This window comes from Cyprinodon tularosa, unplaced genomic scaffold (assembly GCF_016077235.1).
Source record: "Cyprinodon tularosa strain WSP-4 unplaced genomic scaffold, ASM1607723v1 ctg124, whole genome shotgun sequence".
NCBI classification, from domain to species: Eukaryota; Metazoa; Chordata; class Actinopteri; order Cyprinodontiformes; family Cyprinodontidae; genus Cyprinodon; species Cyprinodon tularosa.
In genome coordinates, this window is record NW_024038048.1 from 1574798 (window position 1) to 1588323 (window position 13526).

Below are 13526 nucleotides of genomic sequence, written 5' to 3' on the forward strand. Positions count from 1 at the left end.
CGATATAAAAAAGGAGAGGCGGTTTTATTGATGGGGGGCTATTTTACAATATCTTTTAGGCGTGTATATACAATTTTTATAAGTAAGAATGCTATGTAATATACATTAAAATTATAACAATTTCAAATACACCCTCTTTTCGTGCAGTGGTACGACCCACCATTGTGACGATTTAAAAATTCAGTAGGCAGGCAGCGTCGGCTGTTACTACTCCGAGCCGAAAGTGCGTGTTGTGGAGGAGAAGAAACGCAAACGAGTAATTCAAGGAAACATTTTTAAAGGCAGCGATAAACCCCATAACTGCGGGTGTTTTTTCTCTCTCTACTGCTACCTTCTCGGTTTGTTTTAGCCAACATGGCTTGCGGCGCGACGTTAAAGCGGTCGATGGAGTTTGAGGCCCTCCTCAGTCCCCAGTCTCCCAAGCGGAGAAGGTGCAACCCACTACCGGGGACTCCGACCACTCCGTCCCCGCAAAGATGCAACCTCCGTACTCCAGTGGATAGCCCGGGTCACTCGGTTTCTCCTCAGCCCATCGGAGGCGAACACAGGCTTACTCCAGGTATGCAGCTGTATCAAACGTATTTTCTCCGGTTCAGGGTGGGTGTCATGGGGGGAGGGGGTTTGGGTGGAGAGGAAGAATCAGAATGGGGGTTGGAGGCTAAACGTTAGCCGGCCTCGGCTAATGTCAAGAATGGGAATCTCGTTAAGGGATGTTCGCTCGCATGTGGTCGCATTTATTGTTAACACCTTGCATTTTAGAATAAAAGTAAAAGTAAGTTCATAGCGTTTGGTTAGTGGCGTTTTGCCAGCTTCTAATACTCTGCTGTGTTAGCTTACCCTGGCTAATGTTGATTTGTTAGGGTAATTATTGCCTTTGCTTGATATTTAAAATCCTGTGTTATGACTGTTTTATAAACACAACTTTTATCAGCTTTGCTGCATCCTTTCCAGTGGTACCAGACAACTGAATGTTTCGTCTTTACAATTTAAAGTTTTTTTGTTGTTTTTTTTAAACGGCCTATGCTTTATCACCAACTGTTTGGGCACGAAACAAGCCTTGAAACCTTTTCAACAGGGCTTGAATGTGAGGAAATCTGCCCCCAAAAAGTAATCACAACAGTCCTTGATTTTATTTTAAATTGTTTGACCTTTTGTTTTATGTTTTGTTTTTTAACCTAAAAAGGTTTATTGTTGGATTGAAAAAAAAAAAAAAAATACTGTTCCACGTGCCAGCTTCATAAACAGATCATGCATAGCAGGTTTTTAAATTCATATGTATCATGTCAAAGATCAATTTATTGATTTATTTATTTTTTGGTAATTAGCATAAGCCCAATATAATGAAAGATATTATACTCCGATAAACTTGCAGCAACAAATAATTTAAAAATAATATAAAATTGTAGTTATTCTATTTATAGTGGTCATAATCTAGAGCAGAGTTCCTCAACCTTTTCCAGGCCAAGGACCCCCAAACTGATGGCGAGATGAGCGGGGACCCCCTAATTAAATATTGTATGAAATTGTGTTATATCAAACTGCCCCTATAGTAACTATTTTACAGATGGAATCATGTAACAAAAGTAATTTTGCCCTGGGATTATTAATGTATTTCTGATTCCGATTCCTCGTTGATGGGACAGGTGTTGTGAATGAGCTTGAAAGAGCTTCTGTGTCTCATTGAATGTGTACATTGATGACAGAAAAATATCTTCTGCCTCCACTTATGTTTACCACAGTGTGTTGAATTCATGTTAATGTGTATTTAAAGACATCTCAATTAGTGGAAAAAAATTGCAGTTCCTCTCTTGACCCCCTGTTGAAGATCTCCGATCTAGAGTTAACATTGAAATTCGGAAATGTTTATTTCTCTCGAGAATACGTCAAAGCTTTTTATAAAGAGTTCAGTGAAAGCGTTATACCGTAGAAGTTTGCAAAGCTGCAACATCATCAAATAAAACACACAGTTGAATAACCTAACTGTGTATGTATCGGGTCAGAAAAAAATAAAAAGAAATGTTACCCAGCATGTCATTAAACTTTAATTTGAATCCGCATGAATAATGTTCCTTGGCTCCAGCATTATGCTACTGTTATGAACCACAGTCATTTCTTTCTTTCCATAGAGCTGGAATGCATTATTTGGTCCCTTTGTTTGTCACTCATTGTGTAAGTCTTGGATGGGTGCATAGTGCACAAGTGAACACCAGCCAATTAGTGGGAGCTCTCTATTGCAGTTCAGCTGGATCATTTGTGCCCTTTTTTTTTAATTTCCAATAGGTTATTACTGGGTGACCTTGGGACCCTCTTCATCTAGCAATTTATAGCAATTTAATGCTACTTCGTCTTTTATAAAAAAAACAATCAACCCTTGTTCCATAAAGTAAGGGGGAGCATGTGTATATCTGATAGAATTTCACATTAGTCATCATTTTGCATTTGCTGGTTTAAGTAGTGATGGGGTGATCTATACCAATACATTATAATTTTTTGTCCCTCTAAGCATATCATTTGTACTAGTCAGGCTTATTATTTTATATTCAACTTACTCATATTATGGTAATGATAAAAAAAAAACCATTAGCAAACCTCTTTAGCTGATGAAAGCAGAATCTTTGTTTAAAGGTACTTTCCTTAAAAGCAATTTGAGAGGAAAAAAAGGCTGCTCGTGTTAGCCACAGTTTTACGCAACTCTTAAAGTTAACTTTTCGTTTTTTCAAATTGTTGTTTGTAAAGATAATGTTGACTAACAATTTGGTCAACATAAAGTTCTTTATTTGAAGCACAATCGTTATTATTATTATTATTATTATTATTGTTGCCTAACATTTAAGTATCCACTTGTTTTTCCAAATTAATTGTTGTTGCCCTAATGCTCAAATACAGAGAGACAAAAACAAGCAAAGAAAGTAAGCACTATTCTTTCAGGGAGTGATGAAGAAATCCTCCAGGCTTCCTACATTTAATCTTTGGGTCTTTAACTGCAGCTTTCTCAAAAAACGCCCCATGTTGAGAACCTCTGTTATTCTCCAGTTGCATACGTTTCCTTGTTTCCATTACTGCTTCAAATGTTTATATTTTTTCATCCTTAGTAGTTGGTCTATTTTGTCACCAGTAGTTTCACCACCTTGAGCTCACCCTTATGAGTTTTAGATTTCATTGCACCTGTTGGAATTAAAATAAAGTACAAAATCTGCCTGGATGAAGTCATGTTTGTAGATGCCTGGTACTATGCTTCAGTTTAGTGCATTGCAGCATAGAAGTTCTGGTGTAAACCTACCTTTGTGATGTGAATTTTGTCTAATGAGGGCAGTTTCACATTTGGGAAAAGGTCAGCAGTCTTTCTTTCCAGCCTAGTGTGCTCACAAAAACTTTGAAGATAGGTTTACTCGTTAAAGAAATGTTTATGTGGGGGAGGCTTGTAGAGGATCTTGAAACTCAAAAGAGGGATGTTTCAACATATAAACGAATCTTCTCCATTCTACTTTTTAAACTACAACTCTTTACTTTTATAGATGGAGTTGGATCCCCATAAGAGGTTAACTTTTCTGGGAAAAATGTTTCCTGCTCTTCTGTTTAAGAAAGGAAAAAAAATTTGAAGTTTTTATTTAGTTATCTCTGTACTGATTTTTTTACAGAGCTGGTTTAACTACAGTTTAACAAAACACTGTTAGAAGGCTACTAAACCTGAAACCTTTCATCAAAATGCACAAACCCTTAGGAGTGAGATGATAGTAAAATGACCAAGCTTTGTTTTCTCACTGTCCTGCCCATAAGGCCCTGCTTTGGTTAGCTTAACAATTTTGCTGAGGCCCACTTTGTTGCTTCTCCTGTTACAACATGCCTCAGAGAGCTTCATCTGGTTGTATTATTGTTATTTCTGTCAACCGGTGCTAGTTGTAAAGCAGTTGGTAGTCAGCATTGAATTCAACATGATATGCAATTGAAGAAACAGTGATTTTTTTTTTTCCTCTCAGATGGACCAGCAGTAAGGAAAAGGACTGAAAATGTATCACAAATATGGCTTTTCACAGTGTCTATCTGTGCAATGAATCATACCCTGCTTTAAGTGCATTCTAGTTGAATTATGTATTCCAGATTCTCACACCCAGACACCGGTTGGTTATGGCATTCAAGGTATACCCATTGTAAAATAGCTGTGGTTTAAAAATTACTGAAGTGATTTTTTTGATCATGCCGGTTTGGGAGTATAAACATTTTAATTTTAAGTCTCACCAGAGTTTTCAGGTTGTGAGCAGCTGCAGCAGCACTACCCCTCCCCCGTGCTCACCTGTTGCTCTACAGGTTCAGGTTGTAAGATGGAGGAATGAGGGGAGCATCTCAAACAGCATATTTTCTGTCTCTGGTCAGTCAAGCGTTTTCTGTATGTAAAGCAGTCCTAAAAGAAAATGGGGAAGATAATTAAGACCAAGGAACCTTTCTGAACAGGTTTTTATTTAAAAGAAAGACGTTTTGCTAGCACGTGCTAAAAACATTGACAGGCGCTTGAAATCTGTGGTTTTCATTATGACCAGCTGGCCTCGACTGATTTCCGAGCATTGCTGATTGTCTAAAAAAATAGATCAATTTAATATCTCAGTGATGAAATTGATAACAAATTTCCAAAACAAATCTGGAATTTGTTATAAACTATACCATTCAGTTTTTAGTACATCGGCTGAGAAATTTAGCAGGCATTCCTTTCTCTTTTTCAAGGCATTTCAGAAACTGAGCTGTAATCACGATACTGTGATATTTTTGATTTCAGTAATCGTACCATCAGGATTTTATACTGTCAGATGTCTACTTACACATGGTAACATTTACCTACCTAACTTTTTATTGGTTATGTAGTGTAGGTAGCACAGATTAGAAATGGAAAAAGAAGCAAATAGACATATGTCATGTAGGTCTGGGTGAACATTCATATTTTAATCTTGATTATGATTTGGGTTTTTAACAGTTATAAAAATGAAATTATCTGATTATCTTTTGCTCCTTCAGTTTACTCACACTGCTTTCTTTTGCAGATCAAACAGCCCTTGCATCACAGTGCTCTGTTGTAGAGGTTATTTTCCTCTTTATTACCATCTGAGAGGCTAACCCTGGCAGAAATGTTGCACAGATATCAGATGTAATGTGACTGAGCTTTGCCAGTAGCAGCAGCAGCTGAAGATGTCCCGATACCGTTTTTTCAGTTCTGATAATATGCTGATACTTGTGTTGTATCAGCCAATATGGAGTACCAATACTAGTGTATTACAGAAAAATATGAAGAATCTTACTGCCCCAGCATGACTGGGACATTGGCTGGCTGAGGTTAAACCCTTGAATGTAAATATGAATGAATACAGCAAATTTAAGCATTTTTTTTTATAGAACAGTATAAAAATAACTAGCATTATTAGCAAAAGATATTTCCATTTTTAAATAAGATTTAAAGATATATTTTTAAAATCCACTATCTAATAATAGATTATTAAATCAAATAGGGATGCATGATATTGGGATTTTGGCTGATATCGATACTGATGTTAAAGCTGGACAAAAATCAGTAGTCATTGAAAATAGCAGTTTTGTTATCCATTTCTGACACTTTGAAAAATAATATACTCAAATATATTTTCATATGCTGATATCAAATAGATTTTTAAAAACGCAGTATCGATCTATTTTACTTTCAAAATCTCATGAAATTTCATCGTTCTGTTACAAACTCTCGTGATATTTTGCAAATTCTTGTGAGATTTTGTTAGTAAAATAGATCAATACCGCGTCAATATATCAACATAAAAAATTTGGCAACATTTCGTGAATTTTTGGGGGATTTTGTAGCATAACGATGACATATAGCAATATTTTATTAGCAAAAGAGATTGATATGGTGTTTTTAAATGGCAATATATCAGCATATGAAGATATTGTGATATTTTAATGTATCAATATTTTTTCCCTCATCTTTAGAAGTTTTTAAGTCTGTAAAAAAGAAGTTTTTGAGGAAAAAGAAGAAATAGTATTTTTTTTTTTTTTTTTTAGACTTTAGAAACTCAGAAGCTGATCATATATCGGGTTAAATATCGGTGGGGTGGCCGATGTCCGATATTCAGTTTTAAGGTCGATACAGGCCGATGCCGATAAGGGGCCGATTATATCATGCATCCCTAAAATCAAATGTACATTATATCATGCATCCCTAAAATCAAATGTACAAACATAATTCAATTAGTCATAAATTTTCAAATTGGATTTCAAATTGCCTGATTTTAAATCTTACATTTGAAATGGCTGGTTTTCTTTTTTCAGTGACCTAGGTCCTCCAGACCCATGGAGGCATCATGGCCACTGCAGCAGTTAAGAAAATAATTTCCCATTCCCCTTGTATTTATAATTAAACATTACCTCCTCCCACCACCCTTATAAAAAATTCTAGGGGATATGTTGTGAAGACAAAAAGTGAGTTAATTTGTCTCCCACTGGAGAAACTAGTTTGTTTTCTAAAATGTTTGTCATCCAAAAGATAACACTGTTTAAAAAAACGTGTTAGTGTTCAGTAATTTCATGTTACGTTTATGAATAATTGTTAAATACCTGAGATCTTAATTTCTGTGTAAAATATTAATGATCATCATTTTTTGCATAATCTAGCATCCCTATTGTGGCGTATCTTCATCCCATGATTCTCTAAAACTGTTCAGCCCTAAAGGGTGGAAGATAAAACATGTCTTTCCATCTAGGTGTGTACTCCCTCAGTAATTTTGGAGCTAAAGACTTTTCTTATCCTAGAAAAGTCACTTTAATTGATCAGGTTGCATCTCCCCATGTAACAGCTTTACCCAAATGAGAAAAGTATTTGTTAATGAAGCCTCTACTGAAAAAAAGATGGTGATTTAATACCCTGTTACTATTAATGCAGCTTTTGAACAGGTTGCAGCAATGACATGATGGCTCCCTCTGTTTGTCTCTCCACCCAAGATAAATGAGGCACAGTCCTCAAGATAGAGTTGCACCATGTACACAAACTACTGAGAAAGATAAAGTTCGCCTTCTGCATTTGGGTTATCGGCTGTGTTTTTCCCACACTGCTGTGTTAGCTGAACCAGTCACTGCTTGTTTAAAGAATAATAATTGCATTCAAACAGCTACCAAAGAACTAAAATAGGAGTTGATGAAAGCCTTCCAGCCAACTTTAAGTCTGAATGTCAAGTTGAATAAAGAAGTGAAAATGAAACATTCACCAGTTCATAAAATGTGTTTCAGGTCAGCTGTTTGTTTTGGTTACAGCTGTCAAACCATCAGTGTTTATTCTACAGCTCTGCTTCCTGTCTGTAAATGTTTTGTTTTTTGAGAGAATGCAGGAAGTTGGCAGTGTTGTAGTTTGTCATAAGTAGGTCTGAGGATTGGGCTTTCCTGTAACAGTCTCGTTTAATCTGGAAGACCTTCGGCGTTGTTTAAACATGCCTCATGTTACGATAAAAAGAATATGCGTCAAAGATTGTAACTAATGGTTAAATTCCTAGTTTCCATGTATGTTTTTCTTCCTTTTTTTTTTCTTCTTTTGACTGTCTCTGTTCTCCTTTTCCAGAGCAAATCTTCCAGAACCTCCGCCAGGGGTACAACCGAATTCAGAGGCGACGGCAGCTGGAGGGGGCCTTTAACCAGTCTGAGGCCTGCAGCTCCACCGACACCCCCAGCCCCAGTACCCCCCTCAACGCTCCTAGCTCCCCACCTGGTACGACTTTCTGCTAATACCTGACCTAACTGATCAACAGGAAGTAGTCGTAGTTATTACTTGTACACAAGTATTAATGTTGGTATTATTGAAGGAATCGTCAACCTTAAAGGAGAGCGGTAGTTTAGAGGATATATCGTAGGACTGTGTGCTACATTTGGGCAATTAAAAAAGTTAAAATGTTGGCCAGATAATTGTAGATGTAATTTAAGCCTCTTTGCTTGGCAGCCTTGTTTTCTATCATGACAGAGCTGTTTTTACCCCATCCGAGATGCTGCCACCCACCATGTTGATTTTACCTACAATTTATTGTACCCGACTTGCTGCACACCTCAGAGATCGCAAAGTGATAAATCACTAAGGGAAACCTAGCTCCATTTCAGATTTACAGAGTTACTGGAGGTGCTGAGATGGTTCCAGCATCTGCACCACATGTCTCTGTTCATCAGAAAGGAAAGCTATAAACTTGCACCTGGCTTGACACTAATCCTGTCCTTGACTTGGCAGCTTTTAAAGGCTCTATCCCTGTTTTGGCTGATATCTTTTTTCCTTCACAGGTGCCTCAAGAAAGGACCAACCCTCGTTCACACTGAGGCAGGTCAGCTACCTGTGTGAGCGCCTGCTTAAAGACCATGAGGAGAAGATCCGGGAGGAGTACGAACAGATCCTTAACACAAAACTCGCAGGTAAACCATGAATCATGTCTGAAAGAGTATGATCAATGATACATTTTTTTTTTTAACTAACATTAGAGTGAACAACAAAGTTGTGAATCACTGGGTAATGGAAGGAAAATTATAGATTATTTTTTTTAAGTCGAAAATGAATTAAACATGTGGGCATGGGTCCAAATTTGCCTGTTTAGGAAGGTGTGTGTAAGGCGTAGTTCAGTTCATAACAATTTGGCAGGTATACATTTTGTGTCTAAATGTCAGAAGCTGGCAGAGATGCAGCCTCTTAGGTTTACTGGTGGTCTTGCTGCAAAAGGCACTTGATCTAAGCATTTACTTTGGATTTTAACAATGATCCTATAATGACAATTTATTGCATACATGAATGTTTATGGTAGTAATGCTAAAATAAGATTCCAGGAGCATGACCATTTTTCTAGGCACTGTAGTCTTTTTGTGCTGCTGGTTTTAGAGACTTTTTCAATTGAGTTATAGCCTGTTAAATGTATTTAAATTGTTAATAGTAATTTTCTTTTTCTTTTCTGTTGAAAAAGATGTTATGAACATCACATCTTGGCTTAAGGCAGTGGTTCCCAAAGATTTTCTTCTGGGCCCCCCTTTGGATTACAATAACATCTCCGCGCCCCCCCATCACGCACCCCCACCCCCCTCCCCCCTAAACAACCCCCCCCCCCCCCCCCCCCCCAAAAAAAAAAAAAAAAAAAGAATAAACTGGGCACACACATCGTTCAACCTGATATAATAAATATATACACATATTTTGTTTTCAAACTCCACTGAAGTTTATTTCACACTTCAGGTTGCAACAAAACAAACTACACCATCTTTACAGTGGAACACTTTTGTGTAACTGTATTTTTTTCATAGTTCTATAATGTAGATTAGAAGAGGATTCTTTGTTGTCTGTGTTATTTTAAACATATTTCTTTTTTTTTATTTGTAACAATATTTAACTTTGCTATAATCTATACATTAAAAAAGCCTCTGTGCAAAATGGAGTGAAAACATTGAACAGCTCCCTGAGAGTTTTTACTTTGTACTTTAATCCTCCCATCTTTTCAGTGGCTGTAGTAAGCCTGCTTTTTGCTGTAGATCTTCTCAAATCTGGGTTGCAGTGCCACAACTGTCCATTATGCTCAGTCAAGCAAGCGCTGTTTTTTTTTTTTTTTTTTTTTTTTTTTTTTTTTCTTCATTCATCCATACCGCTTCCCGCGCCCCCCCTGCAATGGCATTGCGCCCCCCCTAGGGGGCGCGCCCCCCACTTTGGGAACCACTGGCTTAAGGCAACTTTTAGCCAGATTCAGTTCCAAAAACACTTTATTGATCCCATATGAAATGATACAACACAAGATTTTTGTGTTAATTGTTATAAATGAAAAGATTTATTAAAATAATGGATACAAAATACTTTCATATGAATGCTATTGCAAGGGCTGAAACAATCGGATTAATCTTGATGAATCAATTAATGAAACAATCGTCAGTTAAGTAATCGATTACTTAATTAGAGCATTAATTACACCAATTATACTATATATATATATATATATATATATATATATATATATATATATATATATATATATATATATATATATATATATATATATGAAAAGTTTTGAGTTTCATCTGGTTTAATTTTGTAAAAATTCTTTGAAGAATCTTTGGCTATCCAATTATTAATTAATTATTCAAAAAATAATCGATTTGCCAAATAATCGCTAGTTGCAGCCCTAGCTATGCCTTAAATCAAGTTTGTACTTTTGAGGTCTTAAACTTAAATGAACTTCTTTCTCTCTATTTTCAGAACAATATGAATCTTTTGTGAAATTCACGCAAGACCAGATCATGCGAAGATACGGAGCCCGGCCTGCAAGTTGTAAGGAGCATTTCCTTGACAGAGTTTGCAGTGCATCAATTTTCTTGAAGCTGGTGATCTAATGTGATTAATTTGATCTGTTTCAGATGTCTCCTGAGCTCACATCAATGTGATCCTGGCTTCCTCTCACATGATGGCTGCTCTTCTTCTGCCTCCTTCCTGTTGATTTCAATTTTATTTCCCTAGCCTCTCCCTCCCTTTCCCCTCTTCACGCTCATTTTGGGTGCCATTGTTTATCCAGTTTTTAATCCAAAATTAGTTTCTTACTTTAAAAACTATTGCTGCTGGCCAAATAATTAGAACTCTGTACGATGCCCGCTTTTATTTTCTTCTTCTTTTTGCTGTTAACATCCTTCCACCAGACATCCTGAAAAAGCAGATGTTTGTTTCAAAATAAAACATAACGATCTCTTGATGGCGCTGTAGAAAACGCTTATTGGCTTGTGTGATTATGCTGTATAACCTCCCAGCAGCTGTATTCAAAGGCTCCTGCTTTCTTACCATGTTTCACTTTTCTCTCCCTCTTTGACCTGCCTCACCTCAAAACACTTTTCCTGAGAATGTGGATTTTTCTCCCTTTTAAAGAAAAACAATAAAAGTTCGGTGATTAAAATTGGTCTAAATGGATTCTTTCTCTTATAATTACAAATTTTCTTTTAAACATTTTCATGTAAACTTGTTTAATTCTGCAATATTTTGCCTAAAAATTGTCTGAATGGATCTACAGGTAGGTTGTGCAGTAAATGTTCCCATTTGTTAAATCAGTTCAGCTTGATACAGGTCTGAGTTCAGAAGTTTCTAGTTTCTTTATTGTGGATGCTACATTTGAAATGTAGTCATTTTAAATTGACTGACACTTTCCTCCAGCCTAACCAAACCCAACTGAACCCCTTCACTTGTCCTCCAGTGGCAGTGCCCCTCTGTGTTTACTTTCATAGCCCACTTTGGAGGTTTTAAAAATTGGTCTGGAGTGGTCTAATCTCAGTGAAACGTAAAGATGGCAGCATAATGCTGTGGGGACATTTTTTTTATTTTGCAGCAGGAAACTCATCTGAATCGTCATAAAGGTTGTTGGTGCTGCATACAGGGGTATTCTTTAGCAAAACCTGTCAGTCTGCCTGCCTGTGAGTTGAAAATAAGGCGGAGATTTACCAACTAGAACAATCAGCGGAAACTTACTGCTACCAAAACACTTGAGGGTTGAAGAGGAAACAAATGTGAGTGGTACAGTCAAAGTCCAGACTTCCAGCCAAGAGAATCTGGTCAGACTTGAAGGGTGCCGTTTACAGGTTAAAACAAAAAAACATCTACGGTAATGTGAATAAAGGAGCTTATGGGGAAGTTTTGTCTTCAGGAATGGATCAACAATCCCACTGTCGGTATGTGATGAGCTCACTGAAGCCTACCTAAGTCTCTTACGGCTCTACAAGTAATGATGGGGTGGAACAGCTATGTCTACTAATTTATTTGTTCCTAAACACAATTGTATCATTTTAAAGTCATGGAATGTCCTCTATATTTGTATCGCTCAACTGATCAATTTTTATTCCATGTTGTTTCGAACAAGACGTCAATAATCCCAGGGGAAGGGCACTGTCTAAAGATATATAGAATAGGCTATGCATTAAAATATAAACTGGAGGATGACCTCAAGTGTTGTCTTTATGATTTGGTATAGTTTCGATAAATGACTGAAAAAACAAAATAAGGAATTGATGGGCCATGATATTGTTTCACCTGTGAATATAAAATTCCTGGCTGTCGGGACAATATGCTTTAAACTATGACTATTGCAGTTATTTTATCTCTCACATAGATTGGGCTTTTTAATGGCAACCAGGGGGATTCTTCAGTGTTGTGATTTGATAGAAATGTCCCCAGAGAAAAATGCTCCCCATGGAAACCTTGACTCTTGTTATTTTGCTTAGTTAAAAAAGGCTTAAAATATGACAACAAAACTAAACACTCTTGCAGTGACCCAAAGATTATTTTCTAGGTACATAACTTTACAGCCAGTGACTGCAGACAATGACATGGTATACAGTAAGAATTCAATGAAACCCTCCTGTAATATCCAAACGTTAACACCAAGTGGTTTTTTTTAATTGTTCATTCTTTCTGAAAACTATAAGCCCTCTTGGCGTTTTCAAATACCAACACTTCCTCTACAGAAGCACCATAGAGAGCGTTCTGACCAGCTGTCTCACTGTGTGGTGTGGAGGCTGCAGCGCCTCAGACTGGAAGAAGGTGAGAAGAGTAGTAAGAACAGCAGAGAAGATAATTGGAGCTTCTCTTCCCTCCATTAAAGACATTTCATCCCAGCCTTGCATCTCCTGAGCCCGTAACATCATCAATGACCCCTCACAACCCACCATGGACTGTTCTCCCTGCTGCTGTCTGGGAACAGGCTTTGCAGTATTGAATGCAGGTCCAGCAGATTCTGCAATAGGTTCTTCTCCCCACTGCCTTCAGAAACTGGAACTGTTGAAAAAAAAAAACTCTAAATCAAGTCACAAAACCTGCATCACACTGATGACACCAAACCAAAAATATTTGCATAGTTGCGACATATATTATCAATGCTCTGATCTTCAATATAAATTTGTTTTTTTGCACCATGTTTTTTCTCCCACACTGTACATTTTAACACTGCTGCATTGTATGGAATAGAAATTTTGATTTCTCTGCTAAGCTGCTGCTTATTTACCATTAAAAGCTGCACAAGACAAAATTTAGTTTTGTATAAGCTTTGTATACAAAATGATAAAAAAGCTGTCTAAGTCTTCTCTGCAGAGCTGTTTTTCCCCTTCAACCTTTTCAATGGGAAAACATTTAACAAATATTAAAACATGCGCAGAATAGATATTTTAATTATTTTCCTCATCTTTTCTAACTCGAAATATCATCTGTAAAGTTAAATTATTAAATGTTCACCATTTTGCCTTTGATTTTTCTTCAGTTTTCTAAAAGCAATTTTCTATCCCTAATTTATCAAAAACACCTTGTAAAAATACCTAGTGTTTAAAATATATAAATATTAAGCTTTTAAAAGTCATTCAGAAAGAATGCATAAAAGCCTAAGCAGCCATTTTTCATTTGCTCTTTAGTGCACCCATGTGGTCAATTTTGGTAGTTGCTGCACATTTAATACAATTAGTTATTTTTAATTATCAGTCTGCATGAGGGTCCGTAAACATAAAATGTACGAAAGTTTCAAAACACGGCA

The 13526-nt window shown here is 36.7% G+C and overlaps 1 protein-coding gene across 1 annotated transcript; it reads left to right on the forward strand.

The window, feature by feature from the left end:
• The first annotated feature begins 174 nt into the window (after positions 1-174).
• akirin1 (akirin 1) lies at positions 175-10924 on the forward strand. The gene is made up of 5 exons (XM_038276351.1): positions 175-559; positions 7583-7729; positions 8287-8415; positions 10229-10300; positions 10387-10924. The coding sequence occupies exons 1-5, from the start codon at positions 355-357 to the stop codon at positions 10395-10397; spliced, it is 564 nt and encodes a 187-aa protein (XP_038132279.1). The 5' UTR covers positions 175-354; the 3' UTR covers positions 10398-10924.
• The last annotated feature ends 2602 nt before the right edge of the window (positions 10925-13526 follow it).

Excerpts from the sequence above, each read along its gene's own strand:
- akirin1 (XM_038276351.1), top strand. The coding sequence starts at position 355 with ATGGCTTGCGGCGCGACGTTAAAGCGGTCGATGGAGTTTGAGGCCCTC. Across the intron at positions 560-7,582 it reads CGAACACAGGCTTACTCCAG|AGCAAATCTTCCAGAACCTC; the intron begins GTATGCAGCTGT and ends CTCCTTTTCCAG. Across the intron at positions 7,730-8,286 it reads CGCTCCTAGCTCCCCACCTG|GTGCCTCAAGAAAGGACCAA; the intron begins GTACGACTTTCT and ends TTTCCTTCACAG.